Source organism: Artemia franciscana, chromosome 12, assembly GCF_032884065.1.
Source record: "Artemia franciscana chromosome 12, ASM3288406v1, whole genome shotgun sequence".
NCBI lineage: Eukaryota > Metazoa > Arthropoda > Branchiopoda > Anostraca > Artemiidae > Artemia > Artemia franciscana.
The window spans coordinates 30,106,564-30,126,691 of NC_088874.1; the positions used below are offsets into that span (position 1 = coordinate 30,106,564).

The window sequence follows — 20,128 nt, forward strand, 5'->3', positions numbered from 1 at the left end:
TCCAAATGAAAAACGTTTATTACATAATCCACAAAATATGAACATACAAGCTGTTGTATACTCACAAAAACAACGTAAATTGAAAGGCTGTGAAAGCAAGTTCAATAATTGATTGACAAGGGGAGTGGCTTCCTGTGTAAATGCTTCTATTTACAAGTCTTTTCTAATAAAAAATGACTTTTTCCCTGTCCAAGATAAATGAAAAAACCAATTTGTGCCAAATGGCATCATTCTCTCGTATTTTTAACTGTTCAGGTTAAAAATTTCAGCTAAAAAATAAAGGTGCATTCATGTTTAACAAATGCTCTTCTGCTCGTAACTTTCTAGGAAGAGACATATGAAAAATGAGGCACAGTAAAGTGTAAAAAAAAAAATCCCATTTCTATACACACCGGTCTAAACGAGCTGAAATTTCGACATAAATTTCTGAAACACTAAAAATCTTTTGGAATTATATTTTGGAAAATATAAGCACCTTTTGGAAAAATTCATGGCATAGTTTTACACCCAAAGAATTGGAACTATTTGTTTACAATCATGACCTACAAAGTGACAGATTCTGCCTTTGTTAAGCTCGTGCACTATTCTGATGCGTTAATAATATTTGGATGTCAGCGATTTTTTCTGAAGAGGCAAGAAGCCGTTTGTTTTCGTCCCCTTTACGGTCGGGCCAAGGAACTGTATCGGAAAACATACCATAAAACGACGCTTCAAGATAATCCTGTTAGTAATTGTCAAAACAGACATTTACCACCTAAGTTTAAATGTGGAGAGTTTAAAAGATTTTCCTGTCATTTTGCCGGAAATATGATGAAACAAAACGTGATTATTCATATAGTAGTAGTGAAAACCTACTGTGAATAGAAGAAATTTAAAACGGAAGAAGGTTATTCTCCCTTCTCTGAGTTAAAAATAACTTAAAATAGTCCCGAGAAAAGATCTGATATTGCAAAAGACTAAAAGTAAACCAACATTCTTTAAACTATAAAAATATTCACTTGACTGAGTCTAGGCACTTACCCTCCCGAAAAAAAAACGAAAAATAAATAAGGATAGCTGGTTGCTTTCCAATCCCTTTTGACTTATAACAAAAAGACTAGAACTCTCAGTTTCTGATCGGGAAGCCCCCACCTCCTATACGAAATAAATTCTGCTCATCTTGCGGTTTCATGTTACTCTTTACTTTCATAATAACAGTGTAGACCAGAAGTTTTCACAGAACACAAGAGGGACTAAATATCAATTTCAAATTTTTGACGAGTTTTTTAAAGTTTTCTGTCACCTCCTCCTTAAAAAAATAACACCCTAAACAAAAGTCCTGAATACGTCTGTGTGGATTATAAATCAATTTCTACTCCTCATCCTCTTGTTTTTTATTTAGAACTCATTCTTTATTTATCTTAAGGGTCGATGAGAGTTGGGGAGTTTTTTTTAGTAATAAAATGCATAATTTAAGGCATCCCCCTCCCTCCCAAACTAGCCAAAATACTTTTGAGGTCCAAATAAGGTGAATTCTCTGTTGTTTTACAATTCCAAATATTTGCTTTGAGGGCTTTCAAACAGTCCGGTGGTAACGAGCTGTAGTAAGGAGCGACCCGGCTCAATAGTAACCGAAAATCTAAAAAACGGAATTTTAATGCCAATAGTTACATCATAAGAATTGAATTTTAATGCTGATTTAAATTATATAAGTTTCATCAAATTTAGTCTTACCCAGAAAAAGTTACGAGCCTGAGAAAATTTGTCTTATTTTAGAAAATAGGGGGAAACACCCGAAAACACCGAAAATAACACCATCAGATTCAGCGTATCAGAGAAAACTACTGTCAAAGTTTTAAGCTCCCATCTACAAAAATGTGGAATTTTGTGTTTTTTGCCAGAAGCCAGATCACGGATGCGTTTTTTTTTTTTTCTTGTTTTTTTTCTTTTTCCCAGGGATGATCGTATCGACCCATTGGTCCTAGACTGTCCCGAGAGGGCTCATTCTAACGGAAATTAAAAGTTCTAGTACCCTTTTTAAGTGACCGAAGCAATTGGAGGGCACCTAGGCCCCCTCCCACGCCCATTTTTCTTAAAGTCACCAGATCAAAATTTTGAGATAGCTATTTTATTCAGCATAGTCGAAAAACCTGATAACTATGTCTTGGGTGACGACTTAATCCCCCACAGTCCCCAGGGGAGGGGCTGCAGGTTACAGACTTTGACCATTGCTTACATATAGTAACGGTTATTGGGAAGTGCGATGACGTTTTCAGGGGGACTTTTTGCGGTGGGGTGGGGTTGGAAGGAGAGGGTTACGTGGGAGGATCTTTACTTGGAGGAGTTTATCATGGGGGAAGAGAATATCCATGAAGGGGCGCGGGATTTTCTAGTATTTCTTAAACAAACAAAAAATGAGAAAATAAATAAAAAAGTTTTTTCGATTGGGAGTATGGAGCAGCTGTAAAACTTAAAACGGACAGGAATTATTGCGTATATAAGGGGGTTCATCTCCTTCTCAATACCTCGCTCTTTACGCTAAAATATTTTTAGTAATTTCAACTGTTTATTCTACGGCCTTTGTGATTCAGGGCCCATTCTCAAAGAATTGGGACAACATTCAAGCTCTACTGTAAAGAGCAAGGTATTGACGGTGGGTTGAACCTCCTCATATACATAATAAAAACATGCAAATGCAGAAGTTCTCTACGTAAGTTAGTTCGTAAGTTACGCATATTTATTACTAATAAAAAACTAATATTACTAATTAAAACAAACAGAAAATTATTCCGTGTATGAAAGGGGCTGTCCCCTCCTCGACGCCTAGCTCTTTACGCTAAAGTTTTTATTGTTTTAAAAAGTAGAGCTGTGAGAAAGAGTCAAACTTTAGCGTAAAGAGCGAGACGTCGAGGAACGGACAACTTCTTTCATATACGGAATAATTTCTAATCGTTTTAAGTTTTAATGTCGCTCCTTACTTTCAGTTGAAAAAACACGTTTTTTTTTATTTAATAAACCTCTAAAATGGTGTTTTGTGATTCTTTTGTAGCTGGGGAGTGAGGGGGATACCTCAAAATGTGCATTTTAATACCAAACCATCCTAACTTTCATTGAACCTTTGGGTATTACAGATATAGTCCTAAAGAAGAGACGAGGGGATGGTGGAAGTACAAATAAATATATAGTCCCAAGGGCCGTATCTAGGATTTTTTTTCTGTTTTTACGGGGGGGGGGGGGGGTAATTTTCAATGCATCAAAAATATAAAATTGGTGCTTAATCAATTCTGATTTCTGTGAATATTTCTGGTCTTTGCTGTTATTATGAAAGTAAAGAGTATCATTTAACTCCAAAATGAGCAGAATTTATTTATTTTAGTGAGGAGGACTCCCCCTTTTTGGGGAGGTCCTCGGGGGCACTGTCATCGGGGGGAGGGGATTTTTAGAGGTATTTTCCATGGGGTTGTTTTTCGTGGGGGTATTTTTGGGGGACATTTTCCTTGGGGAAGGGTTTTTTTCCCTTGGGGTGTGTTTTCCGAGGGAAATTTTCTAGGGGGTATTTTTTGCTTGCGGGGGGTGGGTAAACGCTGGCTCATGGGTAGATGGTCTGTCTCATAACTAATCATATAAACGAGGGCTTCCTAAAATGCCTCTAACTAGAGCCAATACTATTCAATTCAAATATTAATACAGTTAAGGTTAAATTAAAAATAACCCGTAAAAAAAGACTACAAAATTAAAAATGGAATAAAAAGAGAAAACTAAAAGGAACATTGATTGTTTATTTTGACTTTTATTGAGCAAACCATCTATTAAAAATTCTTCGGAATTCTAAATACGGAACACTCTGTCTCACAACTAATTACATAAACTAGGGCTTCTTAAAACGGCTCTAACTAGTGTTGATACTATAGACTTCAAGCATTAACACTGCATAGGCTAAATTTACAAAACAAGTCTGTAAATGAAATCAAATAAAAGGAGAAAATTAAAAAGGAATATTGATTACTTATTTTGACTTTCATCGAGCAAATTATCTATTGAAAATTCTTCGGAACTTTTAATTTTCCTTCTGTAATTAGCATGAGCAGTTTTTCGACTGCTTTTTCTGGATGAACTTAGTTAAAGTGTATTCTACAAACTCCTTAGCTCCCGATGCCCAAAATTTTTGGTAGCATTGTTTTGACGGCACCGAGGTTTTCCGCCACCTTATGTTTTCCGCCACCTTTTAATTTAGGTAGGTCAGAATAAACATATATATAGACATAGACATAAACATAAGAACAGACTTAGACATAGGCATAGAAATAGACATAGACATAGAAAACAAAACATAGACAAAAACATAGACATAGATATAGACATAGACATAGACTAACCTAACCTCTCTATTCTGACCCAACTAGTCCTCTTGATGAAGCAAGATTTCCTGTGTGGCAGAAAACATACGGTGGCGGAAAACCACGGTGGCGTTAAAACTTACAAATTCAATTTTTTTATTGTATTTTAAGGTATCGCTGTCTGTTTCCTCGTAATATCTTGGTGAACTAATTGTGTAAAATTTAAACTTGATTAAGTTAAGTATAAAACAAAAACAAAGATAAATAGCAGACAGTCAGTTTGGATTCTGAAAAGCTCATGTATTTTCTTTTTCAGGAACAACAGTAACTTCCACATCTTTTACTATTTCTATTTTGGCCTAGCAAAGACCAGTAGGCTAGATAAATATTACCTTGAAGCAGAAAAGGATTATAACTACCTTCCAACTACCAATTGTACTGATGCTGATAAATATGCTGAGAGTTTCATTGAATTTGAGACGCTTTGGAAACACTTTGATTTCAGTAAAGAAGAAACAGATTTCATTTATAAGACAATTGCAGCAATTCTTTTGTTGGGGGAAGTTGATTTTGACAATGGGGCTATTAAAAATGATGGTAGCAAAGAAGTTCTTGGAAATGGTAAGCACAACTCAACTTGCTGTGTTTTTTTCACGGTCATGTTTGGGGGAGGGATCAAAAATGCACTTTCCATAATTGAAAGGAAAATAGGCGATTTTTATTCGCTCAATCTGTTCAGTGAAAATGCTAATAAAGCAATTTTTCAAAGAAAACACCAAAAAAGCAGCTTTTCAAAGAAAACACCAAAAAAGCATTTTTCAAAGTCTAGAAGGGGGAATTGAGGGAATAGATATGCCCTGACTTCCCCTGCAATGACGCCATTACAAAATTCAATGATTCTGGTTATGGGATAACTCAAGAACTTAAATTTAATCTGTGAATCAATTATCGACGATTTTGATGAAGTCAATTTTCAGCAATTTTATTTAAACTGTTGTTCTAATATTTCTTTGACATTCTTTGACAACTATCCTTTCCTTTTTTAGATTTCTTTGACAACTATCCTTTCCTTTTTTAGATTTCTTTGACAACTATCCTTTCCTTTTTTAGATTTCTTTGACAACTATCCTTTCCTTTTTTAGATTTCTTTGACAACTATCCTTTCCTTTTTTAGATTTCTTTGACAACTATCCTTTCCTTTTTTAGATTTCTTTGACAACTATCCTTTCCTTTTTTAGATTTCTTTGACAACTATCCTTTCCTTTTTTAGATTTCTTTGACAACTATCCTTTCCTTTTTTAGATTTCTTTGACAACTATCCTTTCCTTTTTTAGATTTCTTTGACAACTATCCTTTCCTTTTTTAGATTTCTTTGACAACTATCCTTTCCTTTTTTAGATTTCTTTGACAACTATCCTTTCCTTTTTTAGATTTCTTTGACAACTATCCTTTTCTTTTTTAGATTTCTTTGACAACTATCCTTTCCTTTTTTAGATTTCTTTGACAACTATCCTTTCCTTTTTTAGATTTCTTTGACAACTATCCTTTCCTTTTTTAGATTTCTTTGACAACTATCCTTTCCTTTTTTAGATTTCTTTGACAACTATCCTTTCCTTTTTTAGATTTCTTTGACAACTATCCTTTCCTTTTTTAGATTTCTTTGACAACTATCCTTTCCTTTTTTAGATTTCTTTGACAACTATCCTTTCCTTTTTTAGATTTCTTTGACAACTATCCTTTCCTTTTTTAGATTTCTTTGACAACTATCCTTTCCTTTTTTAGATTTCTTTGACAACTATCCTTTCCTTTTTTAGATTTCTTTGACAACTATCCTTTCCTTTTTTAGATTTCTTTGACAACTATCCTTTCCTTTTTTAGATTTCTTTGACAACTATCCTTTCCTTTTTTAGATTTTTTTGACAACTATCCTTTCCTTTTTTAGATTTATTTGACAACTATCCTTTCCTTTTTTAGATTTCTTTGACAACTATCCTTTCCTTTTTTAGATTTCTTTGACAACTATCCTTTCCTTTTTTCTTTGTGGTAGAAAGGTTGTTTTTGCACTGAGCATTCGCTTAGCATTATTTTAATAGTTGTGTCTAATTATTGTTTTCTATCTTAAGATTTGAAAAAACAATATGATTACAAGAAAACATTTTGTCAATTTATTTGAATCTTAGTTTTGCCGCCTACCTTCCTCAGTTTTGTCTCTTTTCTACAAATTTTGGCACTCAACACTTTTTGGGCACTTCTAGCAAAGTACCTATGATGTAGAACAATGGAAGCTGTCCCTCCCTGGAGGACTGAAATATTTAGAAGGCATTGCAATTTTAATATTCCATTTGGCATGGCATTTTTGCGGAAAATACACTCTTTTTTAACCTTTATGCATTAGGAGACTCTATTCTGGCTTGTTGCCCGAAAAGTTTTCTTTCAGCTTTTTCTTAAGGTTCTTAATTTCTTTTTTGACATTTTATTTATTTAGTCTTGGCATTTGTTGCGTCTGATCATTAAAAGAAGCTATTGTTTTTACCCGAAAAACAAAACATGAATTGAATGTTTGTTTGTTGATACTTTTATTTGGTGTTGTCTTGCATTATGTGTTTTGTGAATTGTACCTAATTTTGCAGTCAGTATGCAGTCATGTGAATAAAAAGGATAAAGGATAAAGATCCTCTTGAGCCATTGCTGCCGCATAGGGCTTCGATTCGACGTTTCAGTTGCTGGAACGTTATATGAAGCTTCATGTGAAAGCAGTCATGTGAACCTTGTAAAAAAAACTTCACAGTTTTGAAAAATTAAAAAATTTTAATAAGCCAAAATTAGCGTCAAAAAGTAACTGATAAAATAATAAATTCTAATTAACTTAAAATTAAGCCAGACTTAAAGGGAGCAATAAATATAATAATGATTCCCCAAGTTAATAAGCTTACACAAGAGTCATGGAGAGCAGATCTTACCTTGTCATAATTCATATTTAAGACAATTTGATTAGAGAAAACTCTCCTTTCTTTTCTTGAGCCATTTGAAATTTTAACCAAGTATTGGTTTCGTACAATGATGAATATACACAAAGAAAGCATTCTACTTTGGTATTATAAGCGCTATTTGCCTTATTCACGTTAACCCTCAAAAATTAAAAATCTTTAGTACCATAATCCATTTATTAAGACAAACCACTACACCAGTTTTAAAGATGAGATGGAGACGAGACAAAACAAATAATTTAGACCAAATTAAATCACAAATAAAGTGAAATTTCGTTGATTTGGAGATAAGAAAAAATAGCTTTTAACTGAACTCAACTTAAGTTTATTTCATCAAAAAATTATTTCTGTTACGTGAGTACTAATTGAATTCAAAATAAATATGGATCCTAATATTAAAAATAAAGAAACCAAGAGCGATTTTGAAACTTCTGGGAAGCAGAAATGAGCTTGGTTTAATCTAACCATATCCAAATGAGTACTTCAGTCTTCGAAAAAGTGGGCTCTTTATATATATATATATATATATATATATATATATATATATATATATATATATATATATATATATATATATATATATATACATATATATATAAATATATATATAAATTTATATATATAAATTTTAAGTAAACCAAAAATAAATAAACCATAACCTATATATATATATATATATATATATATATATATATATATATATATATACTAGCTGTTGGGGTGGCGCTTCGCGCCACCCCAACACCTAGTTGGTGGGGGCGCTTCGCGCCCCCCCCAAGCCCCCCCGCGCGCGTAAGTCGTTACGCGCCATAATAGTTACGCGCCATTGTAGTTGTGTCCCTATGTCCCACCTGTGAATATAGATATATATATATATATATGGTTTTAACTACGTAAAACTTGCGAATATACAACATTCTTTGCTGTCCCATTGTCTTTGCATATAAATAGATTGTCAGGTTATCCCCCTGTTTCCCCCGGTGTCCCCGTTGTAGTTGTGTCCCTGTGTCCCGGTCGTCATTTATATTCCCTGTGTCCCGGGTCCCGGTCATCATTTGTATCCCGGTGTCCCGGTCTGTATATACATTCGTTTTTTAGTTTTGTTTTTCTCCTTTATTTTTTTCCTTTTTTTTTCTTTTTTAGCTTATTTAGATTTTTAGATTTTGTAGTTTTTTTTATTAGTTTTTAGTTTTTATTTCTTTTTAGTTTTTTTGTCCCGGTCGTCATTTATATCCCCCTGTTTCCCCCGGTGTCCCCGTTGTAGTTGTGTCCCTGTGTCCCGGTCGTTATTTATATTCCCTGTGTCCCGGTCGTCATTTGTATCCCGGTGTACCGGTCTGTATATACATTCGTTTTTTAGTTTTGTTTTTCTCCTTTATTTTTTTCCTTTTTTTTTCTTTTTTAGTTTATTTAGATTTTTAGATTTTTTAGTTTTTTTATTAGTTTTTAGTTTTTTTTTCTTTTTAGTTTTTTTGTAGTTTTTACCTTCTTTTTAGTTTTGTTAATTTTTTTTTTTACTTGTGTCCTGGTCGTCATTTATACTCCCTGTGTCCCGGTGCTTTGTTGATTGCTAATCGAACATTCCTTTTGTCCTGGTCGCTTTCTCTTTGAGTGTCGTCATTTATTTTTTTCTTTTTTAGTTCTTTTAGTTTTTACCTTTTTTAGTTTTTTTTTAGTTTTTAGTTTTTTTAGTTTTTTACCTTTTTTTAGTTTTTTTAGTTTTTTAGCTTTTTTATTTTTTTTATTAGTTTTTAGTTTTTTTGTAGTTTTTGCCTTTTTTTTTAGTTTTTTGTCCTGGTCGCTTTCTCTTTGAGTGTCGTCATTTATTAGTTTTTTCCTTTTTTTTTTTAGTTTTTTATTGGTTTTTACCTTTATTTTAGCTTATTTTTCAGTTTTTTCCTTTTTTTTAGTTTTTTTTTATTTTTTATTTTTTTTAGTTTTTTACCTTTTTTTAGTTTTTATAGTTTTTTTAGTTTTTTAGCTTTTTTACTTTTTTTATTAGTTTTTAGTTTTTTTTTGTAGTTTTTGCCTTTTTTTAGTTTTTTCAGTTTTTTTTTTAGTTTTTTATTGGTTTTTACCTTTATAGTTTTTTTAGTTTTTTAGCTTTTTTATTTTTTTTATTAGTTTTTAGTTTTTTTTGTAGTTTTTGCCTTTTTTTAGTTTTTTCAGTTTTGACGTCACCTAATCCAGTTTTTTCAGGTGACGTCACCTGACACATCCATCCATCCATCCATCCATCCATCCATCCACAGACAACTTATTTTTATATATATAGATATATATATATATATATATATATATATATATATATATATATATAAATCGATATATAGATAACTGAATTAAAATAATTGATAAATAAAAATATAAAAAAGAATAATAATAACAAATCCAGTCTTCATCACTTTACAATACTCAACTCCCCTCCCCCACCCCACCCTACCCTCCCAACCACACCTTAGTCCCTGCCCACCCTTACCTTCCCAGCCCCCTTTACCTCTCCAGCTCATCTTTCTTTCCTACCCAACTTACTAGCCATAATGAAATTCAGCAAAGTCCCCACAAAAAATCATTTTTTATTTTATTTTTTTTAAACTAAGGTACGTGTTCTGCCACCCTAATGCTCAATGGTAGCTCATTCCATACAGATTGACCAAGGTGTTTCATTGAAAATGAAGATCTGGTACGACGACACAAATTAAAAACTATGTTATCACTTTGCCTAGTTCCATAATCATGCAGGTCACTATTAATTTGGTAAAAACCAGGGGTTAGACCATTCATACACTGAAACATACATGCTGCAGCCTGGTAATCTTTTATATGACTTACATTAAGGAGCTTCAGGGACCTAAAACAAGCACAGGTGTTGTGTACATCCTGGACACACCTACCGATCTAATAGCTTTGTTTTGTAGAACTTGCACTTTTCTATAGTTGCATAAGAAGTTACTGCACCATAGGAGTCAACCATAGGAAATATATGGATAAACCAAGTAATAATATATTGTTAGAAGTATTCTTTGATAGAGAAAGTACTGCAGATGTCGAAGTGTGCCCATTCCAAGGGCAGTTTTTGACGAAATTGGGTCACTGTGATATTTCCGTGCCAGATGGCAATCAAGATAATAACCAAGGTAGCGGAAATGATTGAATTGCTGAACTGTATTACCACATGATGTTACCTGGCCAGACGCATCCAGTGGTTAACCAAATCTACAAAACGTTATTAAAAATGTCTTGTGAGTATTTACACACAATAGACTTAATGAAGTAAAAATCTCCGGCCTTTCCATTGCGAGATTCGCTTTTCTCGCCAGGTCCTTCGCAGATGAGGAAAACACATTCAAAACAGTATCGTCATCAAACGGGATAAGACACACATATTTCAAATAAAGACGCATGAGATCAACATAGATGATGTAAAGCAGCAGACCTAATGCTGATCCTTGTGGTACTCCACACGTCACTAGAAATGCTGCTGAACGCACATCATTAAACACTACTTTGAGTGATCTCTCTGTGATATAATTTTCAAACCACTTTAAGCACATTCAGTAAGACAACTAACGACTTCATCCGACTTAGTAGTTTTTGCAAATCAACTGTTTCGAATGCTTTATGAATATCTATAAATACAGACAGAGGTAAGTAAAACAGTTCCAAATAGGGACGAACCTTTTTATTGACAGTGAACAGATATAAAATATGACTGGATATTTCGAACATATAAGTGTTCATCATCAGCAGTAAAACTGCTTTTACTGCTGATGATGAACACTTATGTGTTCGAAATATCCAGTTAATTTTTATATCTGTTCACTGTCAATAAAAAGGTTTCATCCCTATTTTGAACTGTTTTACTTTCGTCATGGAAAGGCTGTGTGGTCTTCGAAGTTATATACAGACAGAGGTGTTTCACCTCTGTCCATACCACTTTTAATTTATTCCATAAGTTGTTGCAAATCATTCGTTGTCAAGTGCCATTTGCAGAATCTGAATTGGATCTCACTCAGCAAACCGATAGCCTGTAGAAAATTATATAGACGCTTATGAACAACCTTTCCTAATAATTTCGAAAACAATGGAAGGATCGAAATCGGTCTCCAATTCTCAATTTCCTTTTTAGAGCAATCCTTATGAAGTGGTATCCTTTCGCAACTTTTAGCTGATCAGGGAAAAATGTTTTTTTCAAGTATTAGGCTTATAATCAAAAGTAGACGTGGTAGAATGTAATGCATTATTGCCTTAAACGCTCGAAGGGATAAGTGGTCCACTCCCGCAGAATTTTATTTCAAAGATTTTATGATTTTAAGCAGTTCATCACCAGTGCACGGATCAAAGGCTAATTAAAAACTCTCACCTCTATTATCACATATAATGTATTCTTGAAACTGTTGATATTTATTTTCTACACTATTGTGCACTTTAATACCAGTAGAAAAAATCACCAAACTTATTAGCAATTCGAGACTTATCATCAGTGACAAACTCTTCAAGTTTTGCTCCATTCTCGACAACTTCAGCATTCCCACCGGTCACTTCATTTATCAGTTTCAATGTTTCTTTCACATTCCCTTTACTATTTGAAACTTTCTATCATAATATTCGGCCATAGCTTTGCGCCGTAGTTTGTTCACTAAATTGCGCTGAGTTTTCATATGATTTTCATAGCAATCCATATGAACCCTCAGTTTTATCATCTGGATATCTTTGATAAAGCTCGATCCTTAGCTTTCTTTCGTCCAGTATTTCAATAGTTATCCATGGCTCACGGGGCTCCCTTTTCTTCATTTTCATTACCTTAATAGGACACGTACTATCATAAATTTGTAGAATAATAGACATTGGATTATAAAGTGCTCTCGTAGGAGATTTTTCGTCAGAAAATACAGGAGTGACAATGTCAAATGATTTTGGAATTAAAAAAAAATAGACCATGTCATTATAAAATAGACAATGTCAATTACAAATAGACAATGTCAAATTATTTCGTACTTCAAAGAAAAATAAACCATGTCATTATAAAATAGACAATATCAATTATAACTAGACCTACGTTGCCAGAGCAGTTGCGGCAACCTTTGTCCGGCTTCGCCGAATAAAGTGTAGCGAGAGCAACACTTTGGTTTTGTTTCTTTGCTATCGGTTAGACGCTGAAGTTGTCAGCATATCGAAGTTTTTAAAACGTTATGTTCAAAGAAGAACACGATCAGTAATCACATGATCAAAGGCTATTCTTCAGCGTTGAAAAAACAACAATAAAGAATATCGAAAGAAGGGACTAAATTGACTTTGCAGCCAGTTGAATGTTATCCTTATCAATCGTAGACATCGTGTCGGATGAAAACTTGAAACAGTATCTTATATTATCTAGTTGGTATTATAAAGCTATTTGTAACTTTTCAGGATCAAAATACCATAAATGACACTCTATTAATTATAACGAAACTGCCTCGTTGTTTTACGTTACCGTTTGTACCCGTTGCGTAAACACTTACTTCTAGGTTACAGTGAGTATGGGTAGGCTACACCAACTAGCAAAAGTTACAAACCCCTCTTCACTAAAGATGATTGTTGCCTAACAGACGATTATTACTTACAAGTCCCCTACATGTCTTACCACGGGAACCAACTCGGTCTTACCATCAAATACACTGGAAACAAATAATAGGTACACCAAATAGCAAAATTTGCAAACCCCTCATTGCCGAAGGTGATTATGAACTAACAGCCGACCTTTCCTTACAAAGTCCCCTACATGTCTCACAATTGGTATCGGCCTATTTTGGTTTCAGTGTGTACCCTATAGCTGAAGTTGTCAACCCCTTGAAACTTTCAAACCAGTATATCTCATGAAGGTATTTTTGTACCAAAAAATGGATGACCTATACTTTGATCAGCTCATCAAGAGCTATCGATTGCCGTCGAAAAAAATTCTACCTGTCTTAGTTCAACAGTTGATTTTTTTTTGCCGTAGACCAACTTTCTAACGTCACCACTTAGAAAGGAGCAAAGGATAAGCTCCAATTTCTTTGGCAATGACAGAACTTTAAAGTTTAAGAGGTACATCTGATAATATTTCTCTATCTCAATCCCAAGTCTGAAAAAACAAATGATAAACCCAGCCGAAATCACGGCAGCACTTTCGGGCCCGTGGGAAAATGCCGCTTTTTTGCTTCTGTAAATTTTTCTATCTATCACTCAAAGAAGAAATATTGGCTGCGGGGCCAGGTAACTGCCACATATATTTAACAGTTATAGATTTTAGTCCATCTTCAATTTGAAAGTGGTGCCTGCCTGCTTGCCTGCTAGAACGGAGCTTTCTACTCGAAAGCAGAAACATGGTTTGATGAAACGAAAGCTTGGCTGCACAACTTCAGATACTCCTCTCTGACATAGGCTACATAACTCCACTTCACTTCGCACACTATAGGCTCTGGCTCGTGGACAAGCAAAAACCATCCTTTTTGGCCCCAGGCAAGAGTTCTGCGGAGCTTTCCAAAATGTAATGCCTTATTCATCAATTCGGCCTGAGGTCCACACTTTCCGTAAAAGCCGCAAAGGTTAGACCCTTACCAGTTTCCAGGAATAAGTCGACGTCGGCGGCATAGGAAAAAAAACGGGACAAAACCAAAGTGTTGCTCTCGCAACACAAATACACAATGTCATTACAAATAGACAATGTCAAATTCTTTCGATCTTCTTTAAGGTTCTTGGTGATTCCAAGATGGTTTTAACCTCTTGTAGAATACGGTTTTTGTTTTTGCGTTCTTATCTGACGGATTTGGTGATAATACTATTTGGCGTAACACTATTTTTTTGTGTGAAAAGTTAAGAGTCTCAAGAGTTTTTAGTAAAGGTGTGAGTGTGAAATGCTGAATTGAAGGAATTTTTTACAATGTCTATTTTGCAGTCGCTACATTACTCGAAGTTGATGCAAAGAAACTGGAGTGGGTCTTATTAAATTACTGTGTAATTGTGCAAGGTGAACCAATTCGTAACAAGCAAACTCTTGCTGAATCCTATGCATCGCGGGACTCTCTCAGTCGCATTCTGTATGCACGCGCATTTGAATGGCTTGTAAACTTGATCAATATGAAGATATCAGTCACAAGGCTGGTCTTGTAAGTATTAAACTTTTTTTTTACTGGATTTTTATGTCTTTCACAATCCCCCCCCCCCCCAGAGTAAAATGTGCATCTCGATCTTGAATACTCGCAGAAAAGCTCTCCGGCCTACCATTTCCCAATTTATCTGAACTTCACGATTTTTTTTTTCGGTGTTCCCTACAATTATATATAACTTACAGATGTTTTACTTTTCTCAATCGTTAAACCAACCCCACCTCTGACTAACTGACTAACTGTTTTTGGTTAGAGATGCACGGAGGGGAGGAGGTCTTTAGATCTGATTCTTTAATGAAAGTGGGCTATCTGTGTTATACTTACTTTTAAAATAATAATTATTTTATGTCTACTATTGTCAAACAGTTCATGGTTACGAAATGTAGTAAGGAGCGACCTGGCTCAATAGTAACCGAAACTCTAAAAAATGGAATTTTGATACCAATAGTTACATCAAAAGAATTACATTTTAATGCTGATTTGAAATATATAAGTTTCATCAAGATCAGTTATACCCATCAAAAGGTACGAGCCTGAGAAAATTTCCTTCATTTCAGAAAATAGGGGGAAACACCCCTAAAAGTCATACAATCTTAACGAAAATAACACCATCAGATTCAGCATATCAGTGAACCTCATTGTAGAAGTTTCAAGCTCCTATCTACAAAAATGTGGAATTTCGCATTTTTTGCCAGAAGACAGATCAAGGATGCGTGTTTATTTGTTTTTTGTTTTTTTTTTCCCAGGGGTGATCGTATCAACTGAGTTGTCCCAGAATGTCACGAGAGGGCTCATTTTAACGCAAATTAAAAGTTCTAGTTCCCTTTTTAAGTGACCAAAAGAATTGGAGGGCACCTAGGCCCCCTCCCACGCTCATTTTCCCCCAAAAGTCACCAGATCAAAATTCTGAGATAGCCATTTTATTCACCATAGTCGAAAAACCTATTAACTATGTCTTTAGGGACGACTTACTCCCCCGCACTCCCCGTGGGAGTGGCTGCAAGTTACAAACTTTGACCTGTGTTTATATAGTAATGGTTACTGGGAATTGTACGGACGTTTTCAGGGGATTTTTTTATTTAGGGGGAGATTTGAGGGGGGGTTACGTGGGGGGATATTTCCATGGAGAAACTTGTCATGGGGGAAGAGAATTTCAATGAAGGGGGCGCAGGGTTTTCTAGCATTATTTGAAAAAAACAATGAAAAAATAAATATGAAAAGTTTTTTCTACTGAAAGAAAGGAGCAGCATTAAAACTCAAAACGAACACAAATTATTACGTATATGAGGGGTTTACCTCCTCGTTATATCCCACTCTTTACGCTAAAGTATTTTTAGTAATTTTAACAATTTATTCTACGACCTTTGTGATTCAGAGGTCATTCTTAAGGAATTGGGACAAAATTTAAGCTTTAGGGTAAAGAGCGAGGTATCGACGAGGGTTGAGCCCCCTCATACACGCAATAAAAACATAGGAATATAGAAATTCGTTACGTAAATTAATTCATGAGTTACGTATATTTTTTACCAATGAAAACGATTGTAAAAAATTAAAAGTTCTACTTGTCTTTTTAAGTAATCAAAAAATTGGAGGGCAACTATAATATGCAAATTTCGTTTCAATTATTTATGTGCGGAGAGCCAAGATCAAAACATGCATTAATTCAAAAACATCCAGAAATTAAATAATTTTTTTTTAATGAAAGTAAGGAGCAACATTAAAACTTAAAACGAACAGAAATTACTCCGTATATGAAAGGGGCTTTTCCTCCTCAACACCGCGCTCTTTACGCTAAAGTTTCTTACTGTTTTAAAAATAGAGTTAAGAGAAAGATTCAAACTTTAGCGTAAAGAGCGGGGCGTTGAGGAGGAAAAGCCCCTTTCCTATACGGAGTAATTTCTGTTCGTTCTCCTTACTTTCATTCAAAGAAACTTTTTTAGATTTAATTTTATAAAAAAACGGTCCCAAAAATACAATAGTTATGTCTGCATGCAATACTAGCAAAGAAAAAAGAAATATTACCGCTTTCTTTAAAAAAAAAATCCTGGCGCATAGTACGTATTTAGCACGAAGAGAAAATGCAGTTCAACTACTTGGGAGATCGTTTGCAAAATATTCACTTACTCTTCCCACCACCCTTCCTAAAAGTTTAATCAGTTGTCGTAAAATCAATACATTTTTTTAGAGAACCTAAAGAAAATTTACGCTCATACTCTACAATCCATAAACTTCATGACACCTACCGACACTCCCCCAACCAAGCACATAAATCAATTTCTGTTTTTTAAAATCACAAGCAAAGACAAAATCAATTACTCAATCCATCTGTAGAATATTGGTTAGCAGCCAGTTGAGGTAGCACGATTTGAATTCGTTTGGCACATATATGAACATTGCCCACTATCTATTCCACACTGGTTGCAGTGATTTTCTGTTTTTGATCGTTGAAACACCTTCAGGGTCTGTAATTATTTCAACTCATAATCTGACCACAGGTGTCGGCTTGCACCAAGAAGGTGGGAATGGGATGGAAACTAGTACTATGTGGGTCCAGCTGATTCAGTAGGTTCAAAATGGTCTGCAGTTACTACAAATTGAGAGAAATACGACAAAAATTAGACTGTTTCTGTAGTTGCTCTGTAGAACTGAAGGTAATAGGTGGCTTAGTTTAGTTTGTTTGCCTTACTTCTAATCTTATTATGTCAGTTATGAAACAGCTCATGGTAATAAGCTGTAAGTCAGGAGTGAACCGGCTCAATAGTAACCGAATCTCTAAAAAACGGAATTTTGATACCAGTAGATATATCAAAATAATCAGCTTATTATGCTGATTCCAAATACATAATTTTCATTAAGTTTAGTCTTACATATTAAACGATACAAGTCGGAGAAAATTTTTCGTATTTTCATAAAAAAGGGGGAACACTCCCTAAAAGTCATAAGATCTTAATGAAAATTGCACGAACAGATTCGGCGTATCAAAAAACAGCCCTACTGTAGAGTTTTCAAGCTTCTATCAACAAAAACGTACAATGTTGTAGTTTTTGCCAGAAGAAAGATCACAGATGCGTGTTTTTTGTTTTTGTTTTTTTCCCTAGGATGATCGTATCGAGCCAGTGGTCCTAGAACAACTGAGAGGGATCATTTGAACGAAAATTAAAAACTCTAGTGCCCTTTTCACGTGACCAAAAAGATTGGTTGGCAACTAGGCTCCCTCCATCAGCCCTTTTCCCCCAAAATCATGCGATACAAATTTTAAGATAGCCGCCTTGTTCATCGTAGTTCAAAGGCCAAATAACTACGTATTCGGATATAACACGACTTCCCTAAGGCCCAGGGGAAAGGTCTTTAAGTTGTAAAATTTGTCCATTTTTCACGCATAGTATTTGTTAATGGAAATAATTTTTACATTTATGGTTGGGAAAGGACGAATTTTCTGCTGGGGGGCCTTCTGCGGAGGAATTTTCCATGGGGATGAAAGTTTCTAGGTGTTGGACTTGTTATGAAAAATAATACACTGTATTTGACAGAATTCCTATACAAAATTCTTTTTATATGTCTTGCTTTCTCTTTTACGTCTCGATTTTACATGTGGAGTTGAAAAGGGTAATTATCCAGGGTAAATTTTCACCGGGGTTGAATTGTCTAAAGGATATCTGCATGGGGAGGGGGATTTCTCCGTGGAGGATAAGCCAGATTTCCTTGAATTATTTAACAAAACGATCAGAAATCAAATAAAATAAAAAAAAACGAAAAGAAATTATTACGTATATGAAAGTGATCTACCCTTCCTCAACGCCTCGCTCTTTATGTCAGTTTTAATTTTGTCCCAATTTTTTTAAGAAAGGCTCCTGAAGCACAAAGGTCGCTCAATTAGAACAATAAGAAGCTTTTTTTTAAGTACTAAAAGACTAGCGTAAAGACGGAGATGTTGACGAGGGGGAAATCCCTTCATATACGTAATAATTTCTGTTTGCTTTAAGTTTTAATGTTGATTCTTACTTTCAGTTGCAAAAAGCTTGTTTTTTTATTTAATAAACTCAAGAACTCCCTTAACCCACATAGCACTCTCGTAATAGGTAATTGTTTTCTTCTTCATTGGTTTTTGCAGTTGGTTCCAGGTCTCAATTTATAGTAACTCTTTAACTGAATTAAACAGATGACAATCCAAAACCAAAACTTTAAATACCTCCCCTAATTTATCAGCTCACCTACGTAAATAAGGATAAACGTTACACTCGTTGCTGATTGAATAAATGAATGTCCTTTGACCTGTACCCGCTCTGGAATTCTAAAGGAAGGGGACTATTACAGTGGGTTCCAAGTAAGTGGAAGTTTACCTTCATCTCCAAGATGTCTGATTAAAAATGTTCAGAATTACCAAAACAGATAAAAACAACAGGCTCCTGGTCATATTTTTGTTTTATTTTTGCTGTTCACCCATATTTGTAGGCACATCTTTGTGCGGGAAAAAAATTAAGGACAGTTGGGCAGTTGTGCTGCAGAGACTATGTCGCGATATTTCCTTACAGCTAAGTTTGTTCACGACCGTTGATCTTGAAAATAGTTCGCAGCACCTACCTCTGAAAAATATTTACCTCGGCTTAGATGCAGTGGAAGAAATTGGGTGACCAGTGATCAGCAAACAAAACTGATCTTTTGAAAAAAATTATTTGTCAGGTCAAGATTTTATAAAGAGGATATCTTTCAGATACAGATAAGATTCAGTTTTCACGATGATATCTATGAGGTGGTTAGTTTTATTGAACCCGAAAACGCTAAGCCACTAAACCCACCCAGTCTTGTCCCATATCTAAGACGTTACTCGTTGCCAGGGTGTTCAAGGAGTCAACGACGATGAAACAGTGACTATGATAGCTGTTGGATTACTGGAAATCGGCTTTGAGTGTAAGGGGCAACCGCGGAAACAAACGGTTTCCAAACTTAGCAAAGTTTATGCAATACTTGTTTTCCTTGCCATTTTTGAACGTAGCTCTGGAAAGACTGTTCAGCTTGCTCAAGAAAATAAAAACACACAAAAGGAATCGTTGGGAAAGGCAACTCTGGCTTCCACGATTCAGACAAAACTTGGAATGAAATAAGCCAGAATTACCGCAGACAAACACCAGCCCCTCAGAAAGAGACCAAGAGCCGTTTTCCAGCCGTTTTAAACAGCGATGGGAGATTGATGGCCGAAGTGAACTCAGAAATTCCTTTGTTTTAATGAATGTAATGTAGTATATATATTTGAAAGTTGGGCTGATTTTTATACTTTTTTGCAGTAAAATGAATATTAATGAGCTGCGACTTTGCGTTTTATCGTTATCATTCGTGAATACCTGTTTCTGAATGGTGGTAAAAAAAAAGTTTATCTGCTTTACTCAAACTCAATGGTTCAAGGCCTGGTGTGTGGAATTCGTCCAGATTTTCTTTCACCGTCCTGAACCTAGTGGGCTGTCATGTGGAGCCTGAAAGGGTGAGAAAAAGTTGGGGGTGATGAAGAAAAATTTCTTAATTAAACAGCTTTAAAGTGTGAGTAAAATATGACTTCACTTGGTTTCAAAATCAAATACATTTCCTTATTTTTTTCGAGCTTCTAGCTGGTTCCCTTTGTCAAGTTTGACTAAATTTATCGATGAAATCACAGTTTTCTTTCCGGAATCGCATCTGGCTCATGTAGACCTGCTCTCTGGACTTT

General features: G+C 34.8%; 1 protein-coding gene across 3 annotated transcripts in view; it reads left to right on the forward strand.

The window, feature by feature from the left end:
* LOC136033973 (neither inactivation nor afterpotential protein C-like) overlaps positions 1 to 20,128 on the forward strand; it is a 203,825-nt gene that overhangs the window by 64,243 nt on the left and 119,454 nt on the right. For all 3 annotated transcript variants that reach the window (XM_065715002.1, XM_065715004.1, XM_065715003.1), the window contains 2 exons: positions 4,633 to 4,937; positions 14,220 to 14,430. In XM_065715002.1, coding sequence (XP_065571074.1) covers positions 4,633 to 4,937; positions 14,220 to 14,430 — 516 coding nt within the window. The remainder of the gene's footprint in view (positions 1 to 4,632; positions 4,938 to 14,219; positions 14,431 to 20,128) is intronic.